The sequence below is a fragment of the Acomys minous genome (genome assembly GCF_964271855.1).
Source record: "Acomys minous genome assembly, chromosome: 4".
Taxonomy (NCBI): domain Eukaryota; kingdom Metazoa; phylum Chordata; class Mammalia; order Rodentia; family Muridae; genus Acomys; species Acomys minous.
The window spans coordinates 39,702,630-39,716,608 of NC_140486.1; the positions used below are offsets into that span (position 1 = coordinate 39,702,630).

The 13,979-nt window shown below is 39.4% G+C and overlaps 1 protein-coding gene across 3 annotated transcripts in view; it reads right to left on the reverse strand.

Moving 5' to 3' along the window:
* The window catches only part of AP3S1 (adaptor related protein complex 3 subunit sigma 1), a gene marked incomplete at its 5' end in the record, with an annotated part of 53,749 nt that overhangs the window by 21,800 nt on the left and 17,970 nt on the right, over positions 1-13,979 (reverse strand). For 2 of the 3 annotated variants that reach the window (XR_014778801.1, XM_084779613.1), the window contains 2 exons: positions 4,872-4,979; positions 7,475-7,546. Coding sequence is in view for 2 of the 3 variants with exons in the window: in XM_084779613.1 (XP_084635739.1) it covers positions 4,872-4,979; positions 7,475-7,546 (180 nt within the window). Of the gene's footprint in view, positions 1-1,886; positions 1,928-4,871; positions 4,980-7,474; positions 7,547-13,979 lie in introns of all 3 variants that reach the window. The other variant, XM_084779614.1, reaches the window with a different exon arrangement.

Sequence of the window (13,979 nt, forward strand, 5' to 3'; positions counted from 1 at the left end):
ATCTTCAGTTTCAGTTTTAATGTCTCTCTCTTCTGTGTTTCTTTCTTTCTTATTCTCCTAGTGAGACAGGATCTCACTAAGCAGCCCTGGCCGGCTGGGGATTCTCTATGAAGTGCAGGCTGGCCTTGAACTCTGCTTGCTTCTATCTTCCAAGTGGTGGGACTAGAGGTGCGTGCCACCACACCTAGCCCCACAGCTATAATACCTGACACAGAAATAAACACAGCAGACTAATAACATTCATGGGCTGATTATAGGTAGTTTTGACCATAGCACATGACCTCAGGGGTCCTCATAGTAATTTTGTAAAAATACAAAATAAATGTTCCTATCAAGTTAAGGGGAAAGTATCAACTCATGTGATGACTTCCCACATCTGTGTTTTAGGGCACCTTTTCTATTCTCTACTCTTTTAAAACAGGTGTCTAATTTTCTTTAAACTCAATTACTAGTTTTATGGATAGAAGTTAAAAGATCTAAGTGGTTATTGGCTCTTTTGCTAGAAAGTAGTTTAATACAAGTAATTACTAGAACATAGAAATTGCTGGTGATCTCAATCAATGAAGTGAATGAGGTCATTATATATTTTCCATATCAGAAAATAATACTTAGAGACAGGGACCAAACGTTGTATCTGAGCTTCATGATAATAGCATATAATCTTAGCATAAGATTTACATTATAATTATTATTATTATAAATCTATTGCTATGCATCACTACTTCTCAGACCCATCCAGAGTAATAATGTCATGACTGAACAGCAGTGCCAGACTCTCTCCCGAAGGTTGTTCTAGCTAGTCAGGACAGGTAATGACTGTTGGCTTAGAGAGCATTTTATCTCCTACAGGACTTAGTAAATTATTTTGATTTGGAAATGTTCAACTCGAAGTTTAAAGCATCTTAATTTTTTTCTGAAATGATTTTGTTAAAAACAAAAACAAAACAACTGTACTCATCATCACTACCACCATAAAGCTTTTTAAACAGTAATGCAGTTAATTTACGGTATTAAACAAAAACAATCAAAGGAGTGTGTGTGTGTGTGTGTGTATGTGTGTGTGTGTGTCAGGGTGGGTGGGTGAGTATGGGGAGGTTGTGGGTTCATGTTGTGTGGCATAAACAAGAAAATTTAGCTTTTAAAAACTTTTCAAATATTTTCCAATAGACTTTATAATACAATGTGTTTTTGGATGTTCAGAATTTTGGTATATATAATTTTATTTTATTTTTAGAGCACTTCATTCATCTTTTGAAAGTTTGGTCTTTTTGTTAGCCACTGTTAATATGCACCTGTAAGTCAAAACTGTAGAAATGATTCTGTTAAGATTTTGGAACTGAAAACCATTTTATGAGGGAAAGGTACTACTTCTCAGTCATTACTCTAACCTTCACTGCTTCCAACTTTATATGGAAAACTCAAATCACAGCTTCCAAACCAGCAGGTAACTTTATGTTCGACCCTTAATATAGAGGTTTGTTTTTTTAAAAAAACTACAGGCATATCTATATATATATTGCCAATGTTAAAATGAAATTGGTTCTGCTAAGGGAATGCTTAAAATTAACTTTTTATATAAAGTAAATTGTCATTTCTACAAATGCAATTTTCAATTAAATGACCATGTTTTTATATTTAAAAAAACAAAGAATTAAAATTTTTCTTTTACAATGCAGGCAGACAAAACAGAACAAACATGACGCCAATGATATACTAGTAAATACACTACGTCCAATAAAAGATGGAGAAACTACAAGGAAAATAGGCTACAGGGACTACATGGGTTCATTAACACAAAGAATTTTTGAGTCTGGCCTAAAAAGAATTGCCTTCGACATCATTTTGCTTTCCCTTTGTTAAGTACGTTTTCTCAAAGCCAGCAATACCTTGTCTACCTGTCCTGTCTGGGAGACTGAAAGATAAAGGTCTGCAAGAGAGAAGAATGGAAAGAGCTAGAAAGATCAGGATGTTCAGAAAAAAAAGGAAGACTGACTTAAAAAGTAGTAACTCAATTCAGACCCATTTATGCACCTTAAGAATAACATAAAATACATAATTCCAACAAGCCTCCCAGCCCGCCCTCTACCACCCCCAGAATTCCATTATTCCCTGGCAGATTACTGGATGCCTCTCAGGATTCCCCAAATCCCCACCTCCCAGCTTAAACCCTCCTTTCCCAAAATTTCAAAGAGACAATAAACCATAACAGATGAAAACACGCTGTGCACGCTTCTGCCTCTCTCCTTTAGTAACTAAACTGGTCACTCTCTTCTGCCACTGGAAGCTCACTACCTTAAAGTCACCGATTTCTGGCAAGGTAACCTAGATAAATTCATACTTTAAAGGTCATACCTTAATTACATTTAAGATGACTTTCAAAAGCTAGAAGATAGTCCTAAAATAGTTCATATAAATCTTAAAAATATCATCAGTTCTTTTTACCAATCAGAATTTTAGTTAGGCCTTCTTTGTTGTTTTTTGTTTTATAATAATTTAAGTAGACTATATGAAGATATTAATGCTTTGCTCTTGGGCTGGTGAGATGGCTCAGCGGTTAAGAACACTGGCTGTCCTTCAAAGGTCCTGAGTTCAGTTCCCAGCAACCATTATAAAGGGATTGCATGGCCTCTTCCAGCATGTAGGTATACATGAAGAGCACTTGTACATTAAAAAAATTACTTACATAAATATTTTGCTTTCAAATAATTCATCTGTGGAATCACTGGTTAGGTCTAAATACCTGACATTAACTAAAAACTAAAGCCCATGAAGACTTGAATTTTAGTGTGTGGCCTTCCAAACATTGAAAACTAAGGTTCAGTTAATAACAAGTTGCACAAAATCAACATAGTTTTAATACTATTTTGAGAAATAGGATGTCACATGTAGAGAAATACATAATAACACAATTTGGTGGTTTAATCATTATCTGATTAAAACATACCTTCTTGCAAAGCACATACGCACAGAAAACTAATTCAGCACCAGATAACAGCTGATTATATATACTAAAATGTGGTCAGTGGATGATCATCAGGAACATTTGTGAATATTCTAAACTACTTAAACAGTATTATGCATGTGAAAGCATATTTTTGCATAGTTACTTTATAAAACTATAGTATTCCCACCAAAAATGTAAATTCTGCATCTTACCACTCTCCATACCTAAGAAAACTATCATTTTTAATATAGTCTACTGGAAAGTAGAAAACCAGACACCCAAAATGTACTTCCTGCTCTTGAATTTTGCAAATACTATACAAAACACTAAAGGAAACAGGAAAAGAAGGAAAGGAAGGAAGGAAGGAAGGAAGGAAGGAAGGAAGGAAGGAAGGAAGGGGAGGAAAGGAGGGACCACCACTAATAGGAAATGAGTCCCTGAAATGTGAAAAGCCAGTCATGTGCCTAGTGTATGCTCACGGATTATTACAGAGTCACAAATTCACCCTTCATTTTAGGCCACCTACTAATGCATTATGTTACTGTGGCCTTGGCATTCAAACCCTGTACTTATGGAGTTTTGTGAAGCAATGTTGAACAGTTTGCATACATTTCAAGTCAACATTTTAAAACTTTAAATGATAGATTCAAGTTAACAATTTTTCTTTTACTGCACTAAAAGTTGCAAATAAATATACTGAATAGTAAAGTTCATTTCCGTGATCTAAAACAAAACTTTTCCTAATAATCAATGGCATGTTTTCTGCTCTGAAAACTCAGTAACGTAAAAAAAAGTGGTGGAACATGCACAGCACAGCTGCACTGCGGGTCCTGACCTTATGGTCCTCACCACCATCACAAGCCTCTCCTGGGAAACCAACAGGGATGGCAAGCGGAAACAATGAGAAATGGAAGACTACCTTTACCCTAAAACACAGGAAAGTGTTTTTATAAGGAGCTTCAACTGCTTCTCACTCATATGCTGTACTTTCTTCAATTAAAGTGGGCATAAAAGTGTATCAAACTGAACCTTAAGTATGAACAAGATATTTTTCAGAACTCACCTGTTGAAATTAATTTAATGTAAGCCACACCACTCCTTCTATAAAAATATTGACTTGAAACTGACCAAGTGTTAATTATGTATAATGTGTTTTGGTGGTGGTGGTAGTAGCATTTTTGTTTTTTGTTTTGTCTTGTTTCCAATCTGAGCTATAAATATAAGAGTATCCTTAATGGCTGGGCATGGTGACACATACTCTGAAATCCCCGTGAGCACCAGGCCAGCCAGGACAACATTTATAATTTATAAAAGAGGGTCTCTAAAAGTAGGTACAATGGCGAATAAGGTATCAAGACTGCTCACCTTGCTAAGCGTGCACCTTAAGCAGTGGCCATGGAGAGGACACAAACTTTGACAGTCCGGACGCAGTGCCTGCCACTGATCTGAAGCCTAGCTCTAAGAGAAGTGACCAAAGCTCTACAGCAGGGCCTCACCCAGCCCTGAGGGACAAATACCCTTACTCACCCTACTCCAAGGCTGGGTCTAACAACACAGAGTTAGCTACAAACACGTTTCACTATAGAATATATTAAAATGTATAAACTTGTTACTGACCTTTGGGAAGAATTTAAAAAGATGAAGGTACTGACTCTCTTGTCTCCATGTGTAGTCTGGCTAACCACCTATTACCAAGCATGGCTTCCTCTCCTTCCCCCTCTAGAAGCAGGGTAAAGCCATTTGGAGGTCAGCAGTCTTGGGACGTTCTGACCTCCTAAAACGAGGGCACTCATTTTTTGAAGCTGAATGGGCACTCCAGCTGTAGCTCAAGGCTGGTGCTAACGGACAACCCGTGCAGCTACAGAGCCGCACCTAACAGCGCACAGTCATGCTCAGAGCCCTCACTAGACACCATTTCCAGTCTTACCTCAGATTTCTCCAGTTTATTCTGGGCATCAATCTGTGTGACGATCTCATTCATGTTGGTCTCCAGCACCATCCCCCCCATCACCATTTCTGCAAGAATATTGTGAACCTAAAAGAAACATTAACAGAAACACAGACAATTCACTACAAAAAGCATCACTATTTCAGTAATTTTGTTCTAAGATCTGCTGAAATAATTTGTAATTAGGTTCATACTCCACATTCATCAGAACCATGAAACTGCAGGCAACTGTCCAACCTATACAGCGCTCAGAGATGTTAGTTCTCCACAAGATTATTGAAAGAACTGAATGAGACTTTCTAGAATAGCAGCCAAAATAAGTGATAAATATTAACTACAGAATTTTCTCTCATCTGCATTACCACTTTCTGGAGGTTTCATCCACCTCAGTCAATTTTGATCCAAATATATTAAGTGGAAACCTCACAGAAATAAACAATTCCTAAGCTTCAGGTGCATGTTCCCTCCGTTCTGTTCAGGGTGTGAATCAAGCCTTTCTTAAACATAAAAACAGCGGCTAGAGGTGCTCAGAACTTAAGAGCACTGGCTACTCTTTTGGAGAGCCCAGGTTCAATCCCCAGCACCCCACACATCAGCTCACAACTGGCAGTAACTCCAGTTCTGGAAGATCCAATCAGACACCCTCTTCTGGCTTCTCAGGCACCACACATGCATGTAGTGCACATACACACATGCAGACAAAACATCCAGACACATAAAGTAACAAATAAATTGAAAAACTGAAAAACAAAATATCACCCAAACAAACAAACAAACCACCAACCTCATGTACACAATTAGTATCTGTTGGGGTCTCTTCCTCTCAGGTCTCATTATCTCCATCACTCAGCAACCCTGGTTAGACATCCCAACTTCCTTCTCACCTCTCTGCGTAGCCCTGGCTGTCCTGGACTCTCTGTGTAGCCCTGGCTGTCCTGGACTCTCTGTGTAGCCCTGGCTGTCCTGGACTCTCTGTGCAGCCCTGGCTGTCCTGGACTCACTGTGTAGCCCTGGCTGTCCTGGACTCTCTGTGCAGCCCTGGCTGTCCTGGACTCACTGTATAGCCCTGGCTGTCCTGGACTCTCTGCGCAGCCCTGGCTGTCCTGGACTCACTGTGTAGCCCTGGCTGTCCTGGACTCACTGTGTAGCCCTGGCTGTCCTGGACTCTCTGCGCAGCCCTGGCTGTCCTGGACTCTCTGTGCAGCCCTGGCTGTCCTGGACTCACTGTGTAGCCCTGGCTGTCCTGGACTCACTGTGTAGCCCTGGCTGTCCTGGACTCTCTGTGCAGCCCTGGCTGTCCTGGACTCACTGTGTAGCCCTGGCTGTCCTGGACTCTCTGCGCAGCCCTGGCTGTCCTGGACTCTCTGCACAGCCCTGGCTGTCCTGGACTCTCTGTGTAGCCTTGGCTGTCCTGGACTCTCTGTGTAGCCCTGGCTGTCCTGGACTCTCTGTGTAGCCCTGGCTGTCCTGGACTCACTGTGTAGCCCTGGCTGTCCTGGACTCTCTGTGCAGCCCTGGCTGTCCTGGACTCACTGTGTAGCCCTGGCTGTCCTGGACTCTCTGCGTAGCCCTGGCTGTCCTGGACTCTCTGCACAGCCCTGGCTGTCCTGGACTCTCTGTGTAGCCTTGGCTGTCCTGGACTCTCTGTGTAGCCCTGGCTGTCCTGGACTCTCTGTGTAGCCCTGGCTGTCCTGGACTTTCTGTGTAGCCCTGGCTGTCCTGGACTTTCTGTGTAGCCCTGGCTGTCCTGGACTTTCTGTGTAGCCCTGGCTGTCCTGGACTCTCTGCGCAGCCCTGGCTGTCCTGGACTCACTGTGTAGCCCTGGCTGTCCTGGACTCTCTGTGTAGACCAGGCTAGCCTTGAACACACAGATATCCACCTGCCTCTGCCTCCCGAGTGTTGGGACTAAAGACATGTACCACCAGGCCCGGCTTCACGTCAGCTTTTAATAGCCATCAACTCTGACCAATTCTTTCTTTAGTCTCCCTTGGTGGAAATATCCTTCTGACTACTCCAACAAGCTCTTAATTTGCTTGCTTTAAATCTCAATTCTTAAAACCTGAATTTCTATGCTGCAAGAAAAAAGCCTTCCCCCGAACATATACAAACAAAACAACATCGCAAAGAGAAACGTGTTTAAAATATTAATATTAAAATATTAAAGTGCTTCCAAGGTAGTAACAGCTGATCTTCAAAATCAGTCCTCTTGATCAATACCATCCGCTCTTTTAAAAACAGCCCATATTTTATTTCTGCCAATATGGTTCTCTACTTTTCTAGCCTCTGTTTCTGTTCATAGAACATTTGTTCATTTTAATAATCCAGTTTAAATGCAATTTCCTCCAATCACAGGTGCTCAGGCTATGGCCACTATGTTCCCACCAATACTGCCCTTCTAGATATGAACTCTGCTAGGGCATGGTCTCACTACTTCCCTGCAAGCACACAGTAGCCTGGTTCATACTAAACATAATCTTAGTAGAATAAAAATCATCGCTCATTAAATTCCATTTTACTCTGACAAATGCAAATTATCGTTTTTCCTAAAAAATAAACTATTTGATATTTTAAAAACCAGTACCTTGTCTACATGGAATATTAAATCCAGTTCACAGACATTTTCAAAACATTTGTCTAATGTTTCCACAAATACCTATGGGAAAAGAAAACAAAAAGATATGTAAGTACATTCAAGCTTATTATCTGTAAGGCAGGCAGGCAAACATTCCTTTTATCAGAACCTCCTTTTGAACATTCAAAACTGTAATAAAAAACAAAATGTCATTTTGTAGACCAGGATGGCCTCAAATTTACAGAGATCTGCCTGCCTCTGCCTCCCAAGTGCTGGGGTTAAACATGTGTGCCTCCACTGCCCGGCTATAAAACTAACTTTTTTTTTTTTTGAGACAGGGTTTCTCTGTATAACAGTCCTTGCTGACCTGGACTTACTTTGTAGCCCAGGCTGGCCTCGAAATCACAGAGATCCACCTGCCTCTGCCTCCCAAGAGATGGGATTAAAGGTGTGCACCACCCCACACGGCTTTGAAACTAATTCTTAAGATTCAAACATTAAGTGTGATTGGAAGCATCAGACCCTCTTCAAAAACCTATTCACCAATTTTCTTTTCATTCAGCAAAAATTATTTAATATAGTTAGAAATTTTAATATATTTAGAAACCCAGAGCCTACAAGTTATATACTTAGAAAAATCTATCTGCAAAAGTATATGAAGCTTTTTTTTTTAATCTAAAGGACCTTAGAGATTCTAATCTGGACCATAAAGTACCATCCCATTATAATTTCTCAAAGAATGAGTTTTAAAAATAAGACCTAGACGTGATATGGTAAATAGCGCCCCCTTGTGTTTCACTTTTTAAAAAAAGATAGGAAGTTTAGAGTCCATTTTACTCTAATAGCTCCATACCTAGTAAGTAACTACTTATATACTGAGAATATAAAACCGGACTTAACCTCTGTCTTTAGGAAAGTCAAAGGAGGGGCTGGAGAGATGACTCAGAGTTAAAAGTGCTGCCTGCTCTTCCAGTGGTCCTGAGTTCAATTCCCAGCAACCACATGGTGGCTCACAATCATCTATAATGTGAACTGATGCCTTCTTCTGAAGATAAAGCACTCATATACAATAAATAAATAAATCTTTTTTTAAAATGAGAGAGAGAGTCAAAGGTTAGGAGGAGATAAACTGCTTTTAGTTTACTGAAGAAATCATATTTTTACCTTTTTTCACTTCAAAAAAAAAATATACCAGATTAGAACTCAGTTTAATAATAGACACAGTCAGGAAAGTGACACATCCACATATAAAGAGGGTCCCATTCCCTTATCACAAGAACATCCTTGCATTTCATCTTTAATAAAAAATCTGAAAATCCATCATACAAAAGCTAATAAGAATCTATTACGAGACAGCTTAGTCTTCAGAGGCTTAGACTCTCTCACCACCTACCTACCATAGGACATACAACAAAGGAGTCTATCCTAAGGAATGTCATTAAATGAAGCTTACTGTGCAAAGATTTCATAATATACTTACACAGGCACCAGGCAACTTGGTAGGTCAATAGCACACACTGCAGTATAACTCACTATAGGATAAAGGGAAGACTAGGGGATCTTTTTCAACTCAGTATTCTTTGCTTATCAATTGTTCCAATTAAGCCTACTTTTAAAAAAGAATTTTATTTTTAATTATTTGCATACACATGTGCGTACACACGCGCGTATGTGCACACACATGTACATGTGAGTACAATGCCTGAAAAGTCTAGAAGCGTGTGTCCAATCCAGTGGGGCCACAGACAGCTTAAAGCACCTGACGTGCAATTGAGCTCAGGTCCTTTGTAAAACTAGTACATGTTTTTAACCACTGAGTCATCTTTCCAGCTAAGCCCTTTTTATTATATAAATGTGCTACCTTGTAAAACTTATGCCCAGACACCGTACAGCATATAGGGGAAAGTATGTATAAACATTTCAAAAAATAAGACATGGAAGAAAGAATTGTCGGCTGGGCAGTGGTGGCACATGCCTTTAATCCCAGCACTTGGGAGGCAGAGGCAGGTGGATCACTGTGAGTTCGAGGCCAGCCTGGTCTACAAAGCAAGTCCAGGACAGCCAAGCCTACACAGAGAAACTCTGTCTTAAAAAACAAACAAAACAAAAAAAGAGAAAAAAAGAAAAAAAAGAAAAAAGAACTGTCAATTCAGTCTTCAGCATTTATATTCCTTTCTTAGAAATACATGATTTGATAAAATGTGGTAACTGACAACACCACAGACATTATACAGGATGTTTTATCAATGTTCACACCTATTTTGGTATTACTATTTGCCCCATTAAAAGAAAACTAGAGTCTAGCACAAAGCAGAGCCTGAACACTTCCAGATACAAGATACCATACTGCTTGAACTGACTGACCTCTCTAACCAGCCCCCCATCGCCTCTGTAAATAGTATCTTCAAAACAAGTACATTTTCATTTTTCAGACAAAAATAAATAAATAAATCCAGGACCACAGAGCTTAACTAACTTCATGAATAATACACTAATTTAGTACAGCATCCACAAGTGAAATACCCCCCCCCCCCAAAGCTAGCCTAGTGGTGTGGCAATCGCAGGGGGCCTTACACACTGAGCTTTAAGCTAGACATACATTCCATGCCATGGTTCTTCCTAACTGAACTCAGGTTGTTCATTCCAAATGAACCAGGTCAGTGCTGTGGTAAGTCTAAGGATAGTATGTAACCACAGCAGCAGTGTGGGATTTTCCACTGTCCTGCTTCCATTATCTGTGCAGCATGACACACAGATTGAGGGCAGTGTGACTGCTTATAAATAACTCAACAACCCAGCATTAATTTCTAAGGAGCTTCTGTTCTTAGTGTGTAAATATTTAAACATTGCCAGTGTACACATGCAGCAACAGAAAAGACACTTACGGCCAGCTATTACATATGCTCAGTATGCATCAAAACAGTACACACCTAGACTAGAAAAGGAGCCCAATGTGGTGGCGCACACCTTTAATCCAGCAATCAGGAGGTGTAGGAAGGAGGAACTCTGTGAGTTTGAGGCCAGCCTGGTCTACACAGTGAGTTTCAAGATAGTCAGAACTACATAGAAAGAATGTATCTCAAAACAAAGAAACAAAAAATATTTTAATAAAAAAGTTTTTTCTTTTTATCAACTTATGTGCAATTAAATCAAACAAAGAGCTACTGTTCCAGTGAGTGACATAATGGAACATGGACACAGAATGTATTTAAATGCTTCTTCCAGAGTTTACACAACACATAAAGTCAAACCCGGGAACACATATATACTTTTTTGTTTTTGAGACAGGGTTTCTCTGAGTAGCCTTGGTTGTCCTGGGACTGCTTCATAGACCAGACTGGCCTTGAACTCACAGAGATCCGCCTGCCTCTGCCTCTGAGTGCTGGGATTAAAGGCCTCCACTCCCGGCTCACATGCATACTTTAAAAACACCAAATGTTTGCATAAAAATATGTATTTTTCAATGGTTCTTTGAATAGTGCCTTTTAAACACTTGAATTATCAAAATTACAAATGCATGTTTAATAAGATATATTGCTGTTCTCTTGCTCTATTCTCTAAGGAACAAGCAAGAACAAATGGGTCTTGTCTCAGCTCTTCTAGGTTTCTCATTTTCCACTTTAAATTTTTTTACATTAGAGTTGTAGTTTCATAACTAGAGGAAGAAAAAAACCAAAAAATCAGTTCTAAATAATATCTGATTAGCCATTTGATGAAACAGAAGCAAAAATGATGAGCTCCTCAGTTTAACTTTGTTCATTTGAGCATGTTACTAGGGTAACTGGCTCACACATGTCCAGTGTTCTCTCTTAAGCAATAACGGAACTGGAAATCAAGAGAAAAAAAAAAAAGAGCATGCTCAGGGTAAAGACAGTCACTACGTGTTAGGTAAATCACAGAATTTTTCTTTCTTTTGGTAACACAGTAAGTTGATGTGTAATAACACCAAAAGGTCTTATAAAAATAGTTCTAGCCCTTTTTTAGAATTTTATTTTTATTTTTGTATTTGTGTGAGTGTATGTCTCGTGTGTGGGTGCCTGAGGAAGCAAGAAGAGGATGACAGACCCCATTTGAGGCAGAGTTACAGCCAAGGGTGGCCACTGAAGGTGGGAGCTGACCTCGAGTCCTCTTCAAAACACCTCTTAACCCCTGAACCATCTCTCCAGCTACTCTAAGCCTACTTTTATAATAAGCAAAATGATATAACTCTCCTAAAAGATTCTTTTCTGCATTTTATCTAATAGCAGAACAAAGTATCAGGGCAGAACATGTTTCAGTGGAAAGAGTCAAGCTGAGTACATGTAAGGCTCTGGGTTTAATCACTAACACAAAGACAAAAATACAAAATTCAAATCCCATTAGCACCAAAGTTACTAATGTTTGAGCAATAAAGCCAAAAACACCAGGAAAATACAACAGACATTTTCCTCCTCCTACAGTACATGCTGCTTCAGTCCTGGTGTAGAATTCCTGTCCTTTGATAGCTCCTCCTCTTGCAGCGTTCCTGTCAGAACACTCATCAGATGGGCCACAGCATCACAATCCAGAGCACTTCTGCTTTACCTCTAAGAAAAGTCACATCCATTTTAGTCTTTCTCAATAAAGCAGACTGAGGTTTAAATGAGCTTTCTCTTGTTTAAACTCAAGAGACTCATAATGAACGGCTAGCTTAGGAAAATAAAAAGCAGTTAAATGTAGAAGGCATCTACCACTCTTTTCACCCAGGCTAGCCAATAGAGAAACAAAGCAGACTATTATTTTGTGTTTTCTAATTATCTGTGTGTTGTAGAAACACAAAGTTTTAGAATAAAGCATAATTATGTGTAAAATAAATTAGATGTGTGATAATGACCTCAGTTAGAAGGCAATGCAAGATGCAGTCTTGATTGTTCCCTCTCTGTTACTACGGCATATAAAACCAAAACCAAATCCGGCCTTCTCACCGGGTGACGCACACCTTTACCCAGCACTTGGGAGGCAAAGGCAGGGGAATCTGTGAGTTTGAGGCTAGCTTGGTCTACAAAGCAAGTCCAGAACAGTCAAGGCTACACAGAGAAACCCTGTCTCGAAAACAAAGCAAACAACATTAAAAAACCCAAAAAAACAAAAAACAAAAACTTTTCTTTACTAGAAAAGTACACAGGGAAACAAAACACTGACTCTAAAGTGGTCCTCAGAGTAAAAGCACAAACAGCTAAGGATCTGGACTCATAGCTACTAGAAGCTCAAAATTTCTTTCAATTCTCTGCTTAGAGCTTATGTGTTATTTTAAAATTATATTCTATTTTATCCTATATGTTTATCTTACAATTATCATTTTTTTTACCACCACCAATTTTAGAAGAAAGGAATGGAGGAGAAAAGGGAGAAACAGACAGACAGCAAATATTTACCATGATTACTTTGTGGTTCCACATAACTGATACCTGCCAAGTACTCAAAACCAGTGTAAGAAATTACAGATTTGGAAGCTGGAGAGAGAGAGAGGTTAAGAATATGTAAGGCTCTTCCTCAAGTCCTAGACGAGCTCTCAGAATCCACACGGAGGACTCACAGCTGCCTGTTACTAGAGTTCCACGGGATCCAGCCCTCTTTTGGCTTCCCTGGTTATTGAAATGCACAAGCATGCACAGACATATACATAAAAATAAAATACATCTTAAGGCAAACAAAAAAGAATCACAGACTTGTCAACTGTGATAGCACACACCTTTAATCCCAGCACTCAAGAGGCAGAGGCAAGCGGATCTCTGTGAGTTCAAGGCCAGACTGACCTATGTAAGTAGACCACCCAGGGCTACATAATGACACCCTGTCTTAAAAATAAAACAAAAACCAGAATTATAGGTTAAAGAGTAAAGTGGTAGACTAACAGTTCCACTATCACTTACAGTTTTCACTTTACTAACAATTTCAATACAAAAGCTCTAGTCCTGCCACTTATATTTATTTCTAAGCTTGGTCACTCAAAATTTATTACTAAGTTTTCTGCTTGGCAATTTCTCATTTAAAATCAAGGGATGCTTCCTTCCTGCAGATTTAAAACCCGTAACTCATTTGACAAAGAAACCTTTTTACATGCAGCCTTTCCCAGCATATGACTTACTGAGGCCGCATCTCTATTTGTGTGCTATTCAGAAAGGAAACAAAATATGAATTCTGTGTATTTCCTCTTGATAATCTTGATCCAATACAATTATCTGAAGCAATTATATTAAAATTATTTTTTAGTGTGTATGTCTTAATGATTCTCATAATGAACAAATCAAGTAGAACTCAGATAAGAAAACATCAACAGCAGGTAGTGACAGCTACAGAAGGCCTAGTCCCTCAGCTGGGAGCACAGTGAGTGCAACCATTACACAGAACACAGCCGACAGGTATGTGGACGGCAAGAGCCTGCCAATGTTCTCAGCTGCCTGCTTCAATTTTGTTTGTGCTCTAGGAAGTGAGGTCTAACTAAAGTTGGGAGGAAGTGATATTAGAGTGAAAACCTGGATCACAAAGATGAAGT